General features: G+C 44.0%; 1 protein-coding gene across 4 annotated transcripts in view; it reads right to left on the reverse strand.

Moving 5' to 3' along the window:
- The window catches only part of TMEM234 (transmembrane protein 234), a 79,883-nt gene that overhangs the window by 1,273 nt on the left and 62,354 nt on the right, over positions 1-16,256 (reverse strand). For all 4 annotated transcript variants that reach the window (XM_086955674.1, XM_086955672.1, XM_086955675.1 and 1 more), the window contains 2 exons: positions 15,906-15,972; positions 237-329 (listed from right to left, as the gene is read on the reverse strand). In XM_086955674.1, the coding sequence (XP_086811800.1) occupies positions 237-329; positions 15,906-15,972 (160 nt within the window). The remainder of the gene's footprint in view (positions 1-236; positions 330-15,905; positions 15,973-16,256) is intronic.

A 16,256-nucleotide genomic window follows, 5' to 3' on the forward strand; every position in this document is an offset into this window, starting at 1 on the left:
GCCTCCACATTCCAACAGACAGACAAGAGAACATAAACACTCATAGCACTGTGAAGAGCAAATAAAGGAAGACACAAATCAACTCACGATTATAGTTTTCACTTCAGTCGATTCAGGAAGCTACACAAAACACTCCTATGACAGACACTAACAAAAATATGGCCCACTTAAAGGATACCAAGAAGATTATCATCACTGGGAGGACCTCTACAAGCAGAAGGATCACACTAACTTACGTGTTCCGCCCAGCTCTTCACCCAGCGCCATACCAGTTCCAACAGTGAAGACAGAAGCCAAGGAGTTGCAGATGGGAACGGCAAGAGAGAGGTCTGAAATACAAAGCACAGGGTTTAGTAAAGCCCCGGATGCTGCACTAGGGTGACCAGACGTCAGGGATTTGCCCGAACAGTTCCGTCTTTAGGTCGAGCCTAGCGGCAGCACGCATACCCTGCTCGCTCTGCGGGGCATGCAGTAGTTGTGTATGCTGTGAAAGCCTCGCCTTCTCTCCGCCCATATTTTTGATTGGCTGGTGTTGTTGTCCTTGGTAAATGCTGGCTTCTGATTGATAATGAGGCTTGTTAGTCCCTCCTTGTTACCGCCCTGTCGCCATTTGTTACCTCCCATGAGGACTGGATCTTTTATTTGTGGCGTTACACGGGTTCCTTCATAAGTTGGTAAGCACTATTTTTTTTTATTTGCAGCGCTGTCCGCTTTCACTTTAGCGGCTGCTCTTGTTTATTTAATTAATTTACCGCATGGGCCGAAAGGGAGCATTTCTACTCACTAATATAACAAGCATGTGCAAAGCAATAGGTCTCGCATTTACGCACATTTGAGCTATTGGCATTGCAAATAACAATGCCTTTTATTTTTGTTTTCATTTTTAAAACATAAATAAAAGGCATTGTTATTTACAATACCAATAGCTTAAACTCAGGTAAATGCAAGACCAACTGCTTTGCAAATATTTGTGTTTTTTTTAAGCAGAACGGCCTGCTTTCAATCACTTTAACACAGCATTATCTTGTGTCTTTTTCAACACCACCAAGTACAATGGAATGAAAAAGGATTAGCGAATTAAGTCATGTGAATTCCAAGTAGCACATAATTGTCTGCTAATGGGCTGAAGCTGACAACTGCACATCTGTGTTACATGTCATCTGTACTAAAGCCAACTGACGGGTTGTTTTCAAAAGCCCGTTTTATTAACACCACCACCACCACCAATACCTCCACCACTACCGCCTCCATCAATACCTCCACAACTATCAGTACCACCATCACCAATACCATCACTACCACCAGTACCACCACTACCACCAGTACCATCACTAGACCAACCAGTACCACCACCACCAGTACCACCACCACAAGTACCACCACCACTACCAGTACCACCACCACCACGATTCTCGATTCTTGTTCACTAGTATTAGCAGGCCAGAGCTGCAGCCGGGACCATTCCTCCCTCCCTCCTAAGTGCCATAAAGCACAGCCCGCCCTGCACCAGAAGGTGAAGCCAGGACCCTACTACAGCTGGAGTGTTTATTAGGCCAAAGTTAACAATGATATGGTTACATGGTGTGCAAGGTCAACAAACCAACATAAAATGCAGAGAAATACAGAACTTATACAAAAGGTTGGCAGGGCAGGGGTGTTGGATGTGGGGAAAGGGGATACACGTGAATGATTACAATCATAGTTAGAGACAGTAAAAACAGAGGCCCACATATTCTTTGCAGGATAATTAGTGATCAGGGGAGGAGGCAATAGTTTTAGCTTCTTCCGGAAGCGATAGTCTTAGATTAGTCAGGCATAATGTTATGGGTCAGGGCAGGCATTAGACGAGGAGTTTACCCATGAGGAAGGTTTTGGCCTCCTTCTTAAAGCATGCGAGAGAAGGGATTTTTCTGATGTCGGGTGGGAAAGAGTTCCAAATTCTTGGTGCGGCCCCAGTGAACGCACTATTGTAGATTCTTTTTTTTCTGAAAAAGGCAGGTTGGAGTAAGAGGTTTTTGGCGGACCGGGAATTTTTGCTTCCTCCAGATACCACTAGTTTCGGTGACAGATAGGCAGGGGAGTTTGTGTATAGGGCCTTGTGTGTAATGCATGCCAGTTTCAACTGGATTCTGGCTTCTAGCGGGAGCCAGTTCAGCGCTTTCATGTGTGGAGAGATGTGGTCGAATTTTCCGGTGCCATTGAGTAGTCTGGCAGCCGCGTTGAAGCAGGCTTTTAGAGGTGCTAAAGAGATCTTGGGTAGACCGGTAAGGGTGGAACATCCATATTCCAGTCTAGAGATGACTAGAGCTTGAATTGCCATTATTGGGTTAGGAGCACAGATGAAAGGTTTCAGCTTCCATAGGTAGCTCAGGTGGAACCTGGCTGCTTTGGCCATCGAGTTGATGTGGTCTTGCATGATCAGGTTACAGTCAAGGATTATGCCCAGGGATTTGGCAGAGACCACAATGGTTGGGGGGCAGTTTAGGGCGGTGATGGCCTTGATCCACTTCTGAATCTCCAGGTCCGCTTTTGAAGGGGAGATTAGGAGAAAATCGGTTTTCTTTGAATTGAGTTTGAGTTGGTTAGCAGCTAGCCATTGGACAGTCAGTTTCAGGGTCTCATTCAGAGAGAGGATCTCCTCGAGCGAAGAGATATTGATGTATATTTGGGTATCATCCGCGTACATATGGTAAGAGATGTTGGCAGTGCGAAGAACTTCGGTAAGTGGCTCTAAGTAAAGATTAAAGAGGGTGGGGGACATGGTTGAGCCTTGGGGGACTCCAACCATGACCGGGGTGGGAGCTGATAGGGTGCAGTTGATGAGGAATCTCTGAGAACGGTTATAGAGGAAGGACCTGAACCATTCTAGGACCACACCATCCAGGCCCATTCTGAATTGAAGGCGTTTGAGTAGTTTGTCATGGTTGACCGTATCTAAGGTGGAGGATAGATCTAAGAGTATTGAAAGGCAGGTTTTGCCTTGGTCTAGGGCTTGGAGGGCATCGTCAACAATGTGGAGCATAGTGGTTTCAGTGCTGTGTCCCGGTCTGAATCCAGATTGGAAGTCATTGAGTGGTAAACAGCCTTTACACCGCGGTCAAAACACTGCGGTGCCATTACGACGCGTCTTTTACAACGCAAGTCGTTACCACGACATGCGCTGGAGGGCGCTCTAGACTAAGGAATAGTAGATTTACTATTCCAACACCTTCCCTACTGTATGTAGGCTGGAGTTGGAATAGTAAATCTTACTATTCTTAAGTCCAGCACCCTACAGCATAAGTCATGGTAACGACTTGCGTTGTAAAAGATGCGTTGTAATGTTCCGCGATCTTTTGTATCGCGTTGTAACACCATACAACCCATCAAGTAGGTGGAAGTTGTTGATGTGGTGGCTTAGTTGCTGTTGTACACATTTCTCCAATACTTTGGCTAATAGCGGGATATTGGAAATAGGTCTGAAATTGTCAGGAGAGGCTGGGTCCAGGGAAGGTTTTTTTAAGATAGGGAGGACATGGCCGGCTTTCAAGGGGTCCGGAATCGAACCCTGCTGGAGAGAGGAGTTGATTATTGCATTCCAGCAAGGAACGATGGATTGGGAGGCAGCAGCGAGGCAGTTGGAAGGTAGCGGGTCATTGAAATGGTTGCTTGGGTTTAAGGTGGGGAGGATTTTGGAGATGGAGTCTTCGTCATAGTATTCAAAGTCAGTCCAGCGGGCTTGGTTTTTAGGAGAGGCCATAGGGAGTGGTGCGGAAGAGGGGGGCAGGTCCGGGAAGGGTTGAGAGTAAGTGGCGGCATTTAGTTCAATTTCTAAAGTCGTACTTTTATCTGTGAAGAAAGAGGAGAATTCTTCTGACGATATTAGGGATTTCGGGGATTCTTTCTGTGTTTTGGCCAGTTCATTTGATTAGTGTTTGACCAGGTCAGTTAGCTTACAGGGTCTATTCTTGGCGTTCTCCAATTCCGATCTGAAGTATTCTTTTTTTGAGGTGAGGATGTGTTTGTTGTAGGAGTTTCTCGCCTGGCAGAGCAGTTTTAGATGTGTAGCAGAGGGGTGTTGTCTCCCGTTTCTTTCGGATTGCCGTAGGGATCTCCTCTCTGTGTTGAGGGGACCAGTGAACCAGGGGTTTCTGTCTTTGATTTGAGTTATTTTTAGTTTTAGAGGGGCAGTCCAGAATGTTTGCTATAGAAGACGAGTAATGATCATTGAGGTCGCTGACCGTGGTCATATGTGAGGGGGGAGTAGGTCAGATTTGCAGCGAGCCCTCAGTTTTGGAAGGTCGAGGTTCTTAGTGTCTCTGGTCCAGCGTTTAGGAATCACCGGTTGCGGTGTCTTTGACTTGTGTGTCCCACGTAAGATGAAGGGTATGGAGTGGTGGTCGGACCAGTCACAAGGGTCTATGGAGATAAGCTTGACTGAGGATTCCTTAGAGATGATCCAGTCAAGGATGGCCCCTTTTGAGGGAGTAGGTTGAGAGCAGACTTGAGTCAGGGCTTGGCCGGTTAAGAGGTCCTTTAATGGCATTGACGTAGGGATCTTTAGTGTCATTCCAGTGCAGGTTGAAATCACCTAGGAAAATCTCTTTGGCATTGGGGGAGATCTTAGTTGTGATGATTTCAAGGAGGTGATCGGTGAAAGAGTCCTTAGAGCCTGGAGGGTGGTAAAAAATGTGCATGTTACCGAGATGTAATGAGTTGCTGCAAATGGAGAGTACGAGGTATTCGCAGGAGGCATTGGTGTCCGCCAAGAGTTCTGTGACAAGAAGCGAGGAACGGTAGATGGAGGTAATGCCTCCTCCTTTCCTGTTGGAGTGTCTGTCGAGTCTGGCGATATTGTAATTGGGAGGAACTAATAAGTCCAGGCAAGGGGAGGAGTATTCATTGAGCATGTGGAGAAGTGTGGCTCACTGGTTAGAAGCGGCAGACCCTGAAGCAGAAGTCGGCCCGGGACCAGGGTTCAATTCCCGACACGGCAGGGTCTTGGGTCAATGTCCGCGGACTCGATAATTCTCGCCTAGGTGCCTACGCTAACCATGGGTCCCACTCTGCAACTCTGGGCAATAGCTTGCTCAATCTCCACAACGGCCCCAGCAGCGCCGGGGATGCCTGGCTTCACCTTGGGGGTGCTCTCTCACAGGGAAAGCCAGGACGGGTTCCCCAGCGGTATACAGCGCCAGGACGCCACGTAACGAGGTAACAGTGCGCTTTACAAGTATACATACATTACATTACATTACGATTCTGTAAGTATAGCTAGGTCTAAATATTTGTTCAGGATGAGGTCAGCAATATCAGCGGCATGCTTGACTGCTGAACGGCAATTGATTAAGAGACTAGATAGGGACGGGTCTGGGGGAGTGTCAGGGGTCTGGACGGTCAGGACTACTGGTGCGAGTTGCTTTTCATCACACTTCTGTGGTGGAGGGTAGGAGGCCTGTTGGGGTTGATGGTGACCGTACTGATGGGGTGTCCGGGATTTGTATCTAGTGGGCAAAGGATGGCTTGGGCAGGATTGTGGTCTTGGAGGATGTCTAGGATTTTATTTCCCGTGAGGTCTAGAGGGTTAGAGGAGGCGGTAGTAGAGATGTAGGAGAGTGCAGGAGCTCGGGATTCCTACTCTGAGAGGTGGCAGGGTTGATTGCGCGGGCGAAGATGTCTCAGAGGTAGCGGGAGTGGATGTTTGGACGGTTCAGTGAATGGAGGGGGATGTAAGAGGTGACTTGAGGTTGGCAAGAGAGAGCTCGGCAAGGTGAAGGAGGTTCATAAGGTCCAGAATGGATCTACGAGTGCTCTGAGTGAGTTTAGTTGCTCTGGAGTGCAGAGTTTCTAGATCACTGTAAGCAGGGGGTGCAAGAGGACAAGGAGGAAAAGGTTTAGGAGCAGTCCCAGGGGCAAGTAAGGGTGGGGGGAAGGTTGGTTGGATTGAGTAGACTCCAGGGTCTTTAGTGGCGTACCTAGCTTGCAATTTTGGTGGCTGACTGGTGGGGGGAGGTCAGAGGTCTGGAAGCGGCTCTGTTAGAGGTGCCGGGGGGCGAGTTATAGCGGTGAGGGCGATCATTGTTGGGAGACAAAGGAGGACTAGTTTGAGTTAAGTCCAGGGTCAGTGTGGGCGTACCAGTCTCCCTGTTGGTGTGGGCCGCTGGGAGGGAGGGGATCAAGGGTATAGGGGAGTGTACGTATTCGGGGTCGGTAGGCATGCTGGAGGGATAGGAGGAACTGGAGTGGGAGCCTTTGGAAGGGGGGTAAACGGGTAACTGGGCATAATTGGTTGCTCGGACGGTGGGTCATTGGCGATAGGAGGAGCTGCAGTGGCCACCCTAGGATGAGGGTAGGCGGGTGGCTGGGCAGAAAAGGCTGGTCGACAGTGGGTCAGTGGTGCAGGGGTTAGTTATCCTATTAGTGTCTTGTAAATGGTTTCTGAGGAGGATGAAAAGATCAGCACATTTATTCAGATTATTGGTTGAGGCCTGGATAAGATTTTTTTTTAGAGGGTGATGGTGAGGTGTGCTCGTAGGGTAGAGGAGGGAGCGATTGAGAGTGTGGTGCCGTAAGGAATGTTTCTGGTTGAGCGAACGTTAAGGAGATGCGCCAAAGATTTGCGCCAGGCGGCGGTTCTTCTGGAATAGAAAATGAGGTAATTTATGCAAGTGCTACTGCCCGCATTGAAGCGCAGGTCGAATATCAGCGTTTCAGGGTGTCTTTTTAGGGTGGTGTGTTTGAAGGATTTAGCAGCGGTTTTGGAGAGTTTGGGGGGGTAGACCAGAGTGTAGGAGTTTTTCCCTGACCACGTCAGGTCAGGATGCGGCATGATCGTTAGGGAAAGGCGCTGATGTAAGTAGTAGGGTAAAGTCTAGTCTTTAGAGGATGTCTTCGGCTGAAAGTAGATGAGTCCTGAAAAGCCCTAGTGAAGTAGGGATCTGATGAGGTAGTGATCTACACTTTTAGAGGTAGGTGAGACTTCAGGCAAACAATGTAAACAGAGATGTAAAAAAAAAAAGTTTTGAGGTAGCGCCATCTTATGGTCAGGCACATTAAGGAGAAGTCAGGTTGACTAGAATCATCTCCATCTTAGATTCAGGCAATGATCGGCATGTAGTGTGCAGGTAAAAATGAACAGGTAAACCTCATAGGCCAGCACACATTCGAGGGCAGAAAAGCATTTGATTAATATTTTATATGTGGCGCTTGTGTTTCTACACCATTGGAGGTATGGATTTCAGAAGCGTTGGGAAGTTTGAAGTGCACTTTGAAGCAACGCCATGTTTTAAAATCCCAAAACGTAAATCAAAGGCATTGTCATTTACAATGGCAACAGCTCAAACTCGTGTGAATGCAAGACCTATTGCATTGCAAATGCTTGTTTCACCAGCTGTCCTGACAGATTTCGGGCAAATTTGGCTCCTGGCCCTGTTTTTAGAAGAGGTCGACTAAAAATAGTGAGAAGCACTTTTTTGGGGTGTTCTAAAGCTGTGCTAGTTAGCAGCTGTTATAAGTGAGCAATCTAATTAATAGGTATGATGTTGATTGTAGAAATTGCATTTTATTTATTTTCTTAATGCATCTTCTGTGACCCTATGTTGTTAAAAGCTATAATTCTGCGCCATTCCGTGGGTGAAAATGTGTAGTCCTTATTCTATTTTTCCAAATGTCCTGGTTTTTGGTTCTCAAGATCTGGTCACCCAATGCTGCACTCAGGCTAAGACTGCAGGCATCATGATCTTAAATGAATGGAAATTTAGTGCAGTGCAGAAGAGTTAACTCACAGTAGCTCTAATTTATAGGATCTTATTCTCCTAAACCAATCTAACAGCAAACACTTAATTGATTAATGGCCTGTTCATAGTACCTTGAGAGCTTCGGAACCCAAAATTACGAAGAGTTTATATTCTAAGTTGATCAAAAAACAGGATATATCAAAAGGGGAAAAAATTCAACCACTGTGCTTTTACAGAAGACGCTACATTTCCAATTATGCGCAAGTGAAGATAGTGTATTTTTAACTACATGAACACACTGTATGTAATAATTAATGGCGATTATTGGACCACTGACATGCAATGTAAAAATCACCTGGAAAGTAAAATGGAAACATCAAAGAGGCTTCACTTAGTTTTAAAACATTTGAAAAATGTGCACAATTTGTGCGAGCGTCATGAAGAAACAAACCTTAAAATACTGTCAATTTTACAGGACAATATTGTTCGATGATTCACCTGTAATAGGCAAGACGGGTCATTGTGACAGTGAATTTGGAGCCAAGGCGTGAAAAGGTTTGCTATATATCTATACTACTATAATAAAGTAAAAACTTCCAGGCTTTGAGGCGGGTAAACTCGGGAACCACGGCGCCAATCTACACACCCGATACACCGTTGAAATCATCAGGGTGTGTAGAAGGTTATAGGCTATATAAATATAAAAAATAAACGTCATTTACAATATTTATATTAAATAAAAAGTAGTTACCCCAAAGTAGCGCCGGCCGCAACGTGCGTGCTCACGTTAGGAGCACGGGGAGGAGCGGCGTCCGAGGAGCGGCGGACATAGCGCAGGGCAGGAGCGGTAACGTCAGGAGCAGTGGACATGCCAGCGGCGGTGCGAGCGTACAGGCGGGAGGAGAGCCGGCGGAGGTAAGGGGACCCATGTCGGGTCAGGCGGGGGTCTCTTGATCACACGATTTTGCAAAATCGTGTGATCAAGAGACCGGTTAATGTTAATGTTACCGGATTTCTAAAGCGCATAGCTGCCCGTGAGCGTCCCAGCGCTGAACCATTACAGATGGAATGAAGAGGCGGGGAAGCTCACGGGAACAGCCATGTCTTCAGAGATTTTCGAAATGCCAGCAGGTTGGGTTGTGCACGAAGGTCAGAGGGAAGGGAATTCCACAATTTGGACGCGTTGTACGAAAAACAACGACCTCCTGATCGTGCTCTATTGATCTTGGGTACTCGAGTGAGGTGGGCATTAGAAGATCGGAGGGGTCTGGAGGTGGTATAAGGAGTGACCAGATCTTTAAGTATAGGGGGGGCTTTTCCGTTAAGAATTTTGTGCGTAAGGCAGAGCGCCTTGATGGGTCTCGAAACGCGTAGCGATTATCAAAGAATAAACTTGGTGTTATCTACCCTCGCTCTGAGTGCGCATTGAATCCTTTCTGGGAACCTTTGGATAGATATATATATATATATATCGTAAAATCCTGTCAGCGCGGCCGCCACGTCTTCATCCACGCGATGCCAGCAAACAGGACACAGACCCGGTATTCGTGCTTCAAAATGTTATTTACCCAAAAGTCAGAGACGCATTTCGCAGCGCGAACGCCGCTTGTTCACTCGACCCGATATATATATAGCGTCGCAGCACAATATTTATTTTTGTTCTCAAACAATCGCCGAAGCTTCTCAAGATGCACTCGACAGTGCGTCTGCCATTCGGCATCACAGTTCAGACTGCCCCAGCCATCCAAGTTCGTTATGATCTCCGACGCCTTTCGGTGGCCAAAGTACCACTTTATCAGAGGCATTTCTCCTGTACGCATTGGAGCGCTCTTTGTACTGCATGCTGATTGGTTGAAAAACCCCATTGGGGTCAACCACGTATTCGATTTCTTCATACAGCATGCTGGGATGTGTAGTCACATCGAGCTTTTATTAAATGCCTATAGTAGGTTCCAATGCGAACAGATTTAAGAGAGTCAGTTAGAATCCTTAGTAGGATCTGGATGTGATGGCAGCAGGCACTTTTCATCAAGACGCACTGTGCTGGAAACCGTAGCAGGAAGGTTCCTCTCCCTCAGCCTCTCATTCCTTCGAGATGGTGCATCTTGCACGGGACGGCACCCGTGTCATAACTTTCTCAAACAATCGTTGATGCTTCTCAAGATGCACTTGACAGTGCCTCTGCCATTCGGCATCACAGTTCTGCCTGCCTCAGCCATCCAAGTTCGTTGTGCTGTCTGACACGTTTCAGTGGCCAACGTACCACTTCATCAGAGGCATTTCTCCTGTACGCATTGGAGCGCTCTTTGAGAAGCTTCGGCGATTGTTTGAGAAAAAAAAATATATATATATATACATACATACATATATATATATATTGCATCAGCTTCTTCTCCTACGAGTCCAGTAGATAAAGACACGGCACAGCAATAGTTGACTTTCTCCACTATTTTATTTACACACCATGTGCAAAGAAAAGTGCATCAAATGGACGGTCTACGCGTTTCGGCTTCCTGCCTTCAACTGGACCATATATATATATATATACATACATACATACATATATATATATATATATATATATACACATATTTATTTATATATATCCAAAAAACAAGACGCACCAAAGTTTGGAGGCCCACACGCATCCGTGGGAAGTTTCGTTATTTTCTCTGGCGGCACAGAAAACACCTTTACACACTACAGCAGACATTGCCGTTTCGGGCGTCACTGTGCCCTTTTTCATGGGAAATCAATCTCAATACAGGAAAACATCACGTTGCTCCAAAGGTCCAACTTTTTATTGAGGAGAGAATGGCAGCAGGCACTACTATAGACTTAATTTAAACAACTACAAGTACCATACTGCATAGCGGAGACGCCAGAAGGCGGGACATTTAAACAAAATGTAAAGACTCGTTATGCTGCCTCTCCCTACGTGCCATTTCCCATGAAAAAGGGCGCGGTGATGCCCGAAACGCGTTGGAACTTTGTTGGCGATGTCTGCTGGAGTGTGTAAAGGTGTTTTCGGTGCCGCCAGAGAAAATAAAGAAACTTCACACAGATGCGTTTGGGCCTCCAAACTTTGGTGCGTCTTGCTTTTTGGACATATATATATATATCTGCTGCATGTATATTCACTCTGCCCATGCTGCATCATCTTAGCTGTCACTCTACATGTATTGTATAACTTTGTGAAGCCTGCATGGACCATCTGTAGAGACTCCATGGGAACTCATTGATCTACCATGGCAAGGATGTATAGCAGTATAAACTTTAAGACTTTCAGTGATTGAGTATTGTCACCACACTTTACTGTTGGTAATTGTTTGAGGTTTTTCCCCGCTTGTTATACTCTCAATTGCAGTGGCTGATTGAGAACCCCACAGGTATTGTACTCATGTAATGCTGGACTTCTTTGCTGTAATGGAAGCACTATATGTATGTAATTGTCATACAATGGAAGTGCTGTAAACTGCCTGTGATGATTTTGGAGAAAATAAAAATGTGTTTAAAATAAAAAACGACAGAATGGAATGATTAAACCCAGTACTATAACAGGCTACATTTTACCTGAAACAATTGCAATAAATCTAAATAGGCAACAAAAAAAACAAGTAAGGAAAAAATGAAAGAATCGCAGACACTCAAAAAAAGACCTTGACATTTGCAAATTTTCAATTGTCCCAATTCCCAAAAGGAAGCAGAGGTTCCCAGCACCCCTTTTAATCTCTTCTCAGACCCTATAGAGATTTTAAATATATTCAGAGTATTAACTAAACCCTTACCGAATTTTACATATATACACACTCTCTGCTAGAGCCTCCACTGTTGGTTACGACTAAATCCACATCCTACAGAGTTAAGCAAAAAAAAGCTCCAAGATCTCAAATGCATGACAATTTAACACTGCACACTTCTCAAGTGATAGGTGTTCCCCTAATATCATTATAAAAATCAACAGTGCCTACACAAATTGAATTTGTTGATCTTTTTGGAGTAGGAAATATATTTCTTAATAGATCACAGATATTATTACTTTTATATATGCACCCACAGTTAACAGCTGCTTTAAACACCTATACTAAACTTGTAACTCTACAGAAAAATGTTGCTTAGTCATCTTCACAAGTACATTTGAACTTCAATTATTTTAAACTCTAGTGAATTAAAAAAAATATGTGGTAGTGACATACGGCTTATTCAGGACCCCCAACTAGAAGATGGGCTTTTATCATCTAGAGCAAATATAAAATTTAGCACCACCTCAACCATTGTCTGAACCTACAGTACTAAATAATCCCATAAAGATTGTCTGTGGTTCTTTGGGTAATATTGTAACTATGTCCACTATGGTAAAAAGACATCCCACGGAATAATGACAATGGCTATGATTGGTCTAGGTTAGCAGGTGTTCTTCATTAAAACAATTGTATTATTATAATTTCTACCCTAACGTATTAGTTTGGTGCTGAAATCCCCCTGGGTTCAATGCAAGACCTGAAAAAAGAGGTTGTTTTACCAAACTTTAAGGCCAATATTATATGCCTACAGGAAACCTGGTGCACCACTGACTTCTCTCTTGAAAGTTAATGTACAATTAACAATTAGTTAGTTAACAATTAACAGCCCTACCTCACCCAGCACATTTACATTTACATTTACATTTACATGGGTCGCACGTGTGGAGGGGTAATTGTCCTTTTCTCTATTCATTTAAATGAAATTATAAAACATTATCATTGTCTGATACTCAAATAAATGCACTAAAACTTACTTTCAATGCATCTGGCTCAGATTTTTTTTAAATCAATTTGCTTTTACTTAATGTATATTTCTCACCAAATAACGAGAATAAAAGGAAATTAATTTGATTTTGTAATTTCATTTCATGTTTTATAGTTTTGGCCAGCCTGATTCGATATTAATCATGGGAGATTTTAATGCAAAAATGTCTCAAAATCTACTAGATGCTTTTAGACCGAAACCTTGAGGAAGCCTAGTTGATTCCCACAGGCACCTTCCAGAGCATCTTAAGATAGAACAAAGGCATCCTATTACTCTCAAAACTCAGGCGGGTAGAAAATCCAATAGTTAATGGTCGTCTCAATCAGGACACATAAGATGAACAAACTAGATTTTCTATATTAGATCACATTACAGGGCACTAAAAATCCACTAGCTATTGTGCACCAGATTTAATGTGGACAAGCTATTTTTAGGGCCTACTCGCCCTTTCTGGCAAGCTGAAAATCCTCTAACTTCAGTCACAGAAAGAAAAGTAAATGCAGGAAGACAAACTGACTTTTGACCTCTGTCTCTGAAAGCTGAGCAAATGTGACAACATAACAAGATTTAAAGGCATCTTTATTGCTCACAGAGTGAATGTACTTTGCAAGGAGTTCCCCTCAAGTTTCTTTACACCACTGATGCCAGCAACCCAGTGCATGTGTCTCTGGGTTGAGGGATTGTAGCACACATCAGCTCTAGAGTTGGGGCTCGCTCATCTTCACTAGGCTGGCGGTGGTATCCCTCACCAGTTGCTAGGGATGTTAGTGGTCACTTCAGAGGAGCACTAGTTCAATGGTCTGATTACCACAGTTTACCAAAACACCACATCAGCAAGGTCAGTGTTAAGGGAGGAGAAGTTAAGTAACTATTTTATAAACATGTCTCCTGGTTAATCACATGCAAACTAGTCCTCAGTTTTATATAGCTCCCAGAACCACGTATTTAAGCCCCAAAATGTACCTGCTTCTCAAAGGTCAAATGTCAGTACCGTGCACCAGTCATAGTTGTCAGTGCAGCAGAACACCAGTGGTTTTGGCATCGATCAGAAGGCTGTTCAAACAGGTCCCCTTTAATGCCAGAGCAAAAAAGTGAATCTGTAAGCTTTGCACATCCTAAGCTTTCCAAATAGATCTCTTGGATGTCCGAGCAGCGCAGCTGAACATCAGAGTTTGAGCCAGTCACTACTTATGCAACCATCCACACTGCTGTCGCTGCTCATCCCATGACTAACATGCAGTGTTCTTGTCATTCAGTCCCATTGCTCTTAAGAACTATGTAATTGCAGTTTAACCACATTACAATTCAAGCAGAGAGGAGCCCTGCATTGTCTGAAGGACTGTTATAGGACTCAAGAAGGCCTGACAGTCATGTCATTCATGGCTTAGGGCACAATGGGTGGTGTACAAAAAGGCTACTACAGGGCATAAAGAATGCAACAGAGCCACTGTCCTAACTGCAGCACATTGCTTACTCAAACTAACCCGAGTGATGGAAGGACACAGAGAAAACCATAAAAGTCACAGACATTCCTGTCTTGTTGATTGTTCTAGGTAAAATGTTAGTGGCAGACGCTCTGCTGTGGCTGCATTCTTCTTTGCCGCAGTTTATGTGTCAACAAACGCGCATAGAAATAAACTGCTTGGAGCAATAAGATACATCAAATCAGAAGCAGGGTAACTGTTCCTGAGGGAAAAAGACACAAAGTAGATATCTATGATCTAGACCGGACATTAAGGACACTCACCGGGATTGTCTCTTGTTTCTGTCACATGCTCCTAGAGATGTCATGCTTCATCATCGGGTGGGTGCTCCTCGTCGGGCCAGCACTGCAATGCCCTACGGGTCCCCTAAGGGTCACTTTGGCAGTAAGATACATGCCACGCACACCAGGATACGGCCGTCTCTCCCTCATGTAGAAGCAAGACCCACCTCAACCACAGGCCCATTTTGCCATTTCGTTCATCAAAGTGTTCAACAGATACAGGTTCACAACCAGCTGTGTCTTACTCAATGCCATTCTAGCTACGCTTTGTACAGTACAATACAGACACTGCAGCAACTTGGCCTCCAATACGAAAGGGTACCAGTGTTGCCCTGTTTAACAATCCCTCACAAAATGGCAGCGAAGCAACTACAAAGTCACATGAAATTAGAAAAAATAGCAATACATTATTTTAAGTAATTGTTGAAGAAATCTCTGCTATCATAGAACCACTTAAAGAGACATGGCAAAATTAGCACTGAATAGTCACAGGATTAGACAGCAAAGAAGGAAATGCTACACTCATCATGGAAGCAACTAAAAACAATGAGCTCAAAGTAACTAGCATTACTATCTTGTAAATTATCCACCTTCTATCAAATTCAAATAAAGTTTAACTGAGAATTATCATGTGATAACTAGTTTTTACAGGGCAAATGAAAACACAGCACAATTGGACTTGTATCATACGTATCTTTCATAAGGTCTTCATGATATATTAAACAGGCAGAACATCTTTACATTTTTACACTCAATTGATGAACTTGCCAAATAACTTAAAAAAACATAATAAGTATTAAGTTATTTTTTGTTCAAGACAAGGGCAATGACATTACTTGCACCAGCTGGACCACTAATATCTGGCCTTCCAAAATGTAGTACAGGAGACTTGAGTTGGCAAAATGGGGCATAAGAACACCACCTGTTACCACAAGAAAATACTCACACATATTAAAGCAAGCGAATATATAGGGGGAGATAAAGACACCCAGCTCTGAGCCTATCAAGATTTTAAAAGTGCTGACACTTTTCCATCCAATTAAGTTAACAACCTGCAGGTAAAGCCAACAAATTACCAAGATGCCAAGCGATAGATTTAATATCTATACTAATTGAACATCAAATAGACATTGACCACCCCTAGGGGACCATTCAGACAGCTCATGGAATATTTTACCTTAGAGTGACAATTAAAGAGAGTCAGATTAGATCTAATTTCTTTCCTAACAACATTTCAAATTATTTGACCACAAGAAACCAGGATTACAGTTGATAGTCATATTTCAAATTTCAAGTTATTTAAACTCTACCTTTAAGTAGTTGAATAGGAAGACAAAGTGAGGGCATCTACATCCGGATTACAATTAGCTAGATATGAGGAAGCCCAACCGGCCATTGTAGGGACTTCTTTCATAGGTCTTGTATGTTTTGCTTATACCTATGGCTTGCACAAAACTTTGGAATGTTGTCCAACAATATTCATACTGATTACTGCTTCATCCCTAGGATGGAAAGCAATGCCATTGTGCATATTTCTAACAGCAGCAGCAGCAGTGGATATTTTTCTACTGAAATGATACACTGTCAGCATATTATCAACTGTAGAAATGCTGGAGGCCGTAATAAGTTTGACTTACCTGAAGACGCAAGTGTGAAGTAATAAAGCAGAGACCCACACTGGTTCAACAGGAATGGTATCAAACACTGTAAGAAAAACAGAAGGAGGTTAAAATGTCTGGTTATTTCGTCCCAACTAAAAGATGCTCTCCAGCATAGGTTCTTCTTCAATGCCCAACTTCAGCTCACAATCCACCATGAGACTTTACCTTGTCACAGGCAAAGCCAAATAATTTTAACCTGATTCATACAAAGCCCAAAGACTTTTTTCCAACTCATATAAAGCCCCAAGAGTCCTCTGCTAATGTGGGCAAAGCTCCAAGAGCTTGTCCTGACGCAGGCAGGCACCCATTAGTTGATCCTTGTGCAGG

Source organism: Lissotriton vulgaris, chromosome 2_1 (assembly GCF_964263255.1).
Source record: "Lissotriton vulgaris chromosome 2_1, aLisVul1.2, whole genome shotgun sequence".
NCBI lineage: Eukaryota > Metazoa > Chordata > Amphibia > Caudata > Salamandridae > Lissotriton > Lissotriton vulgaris.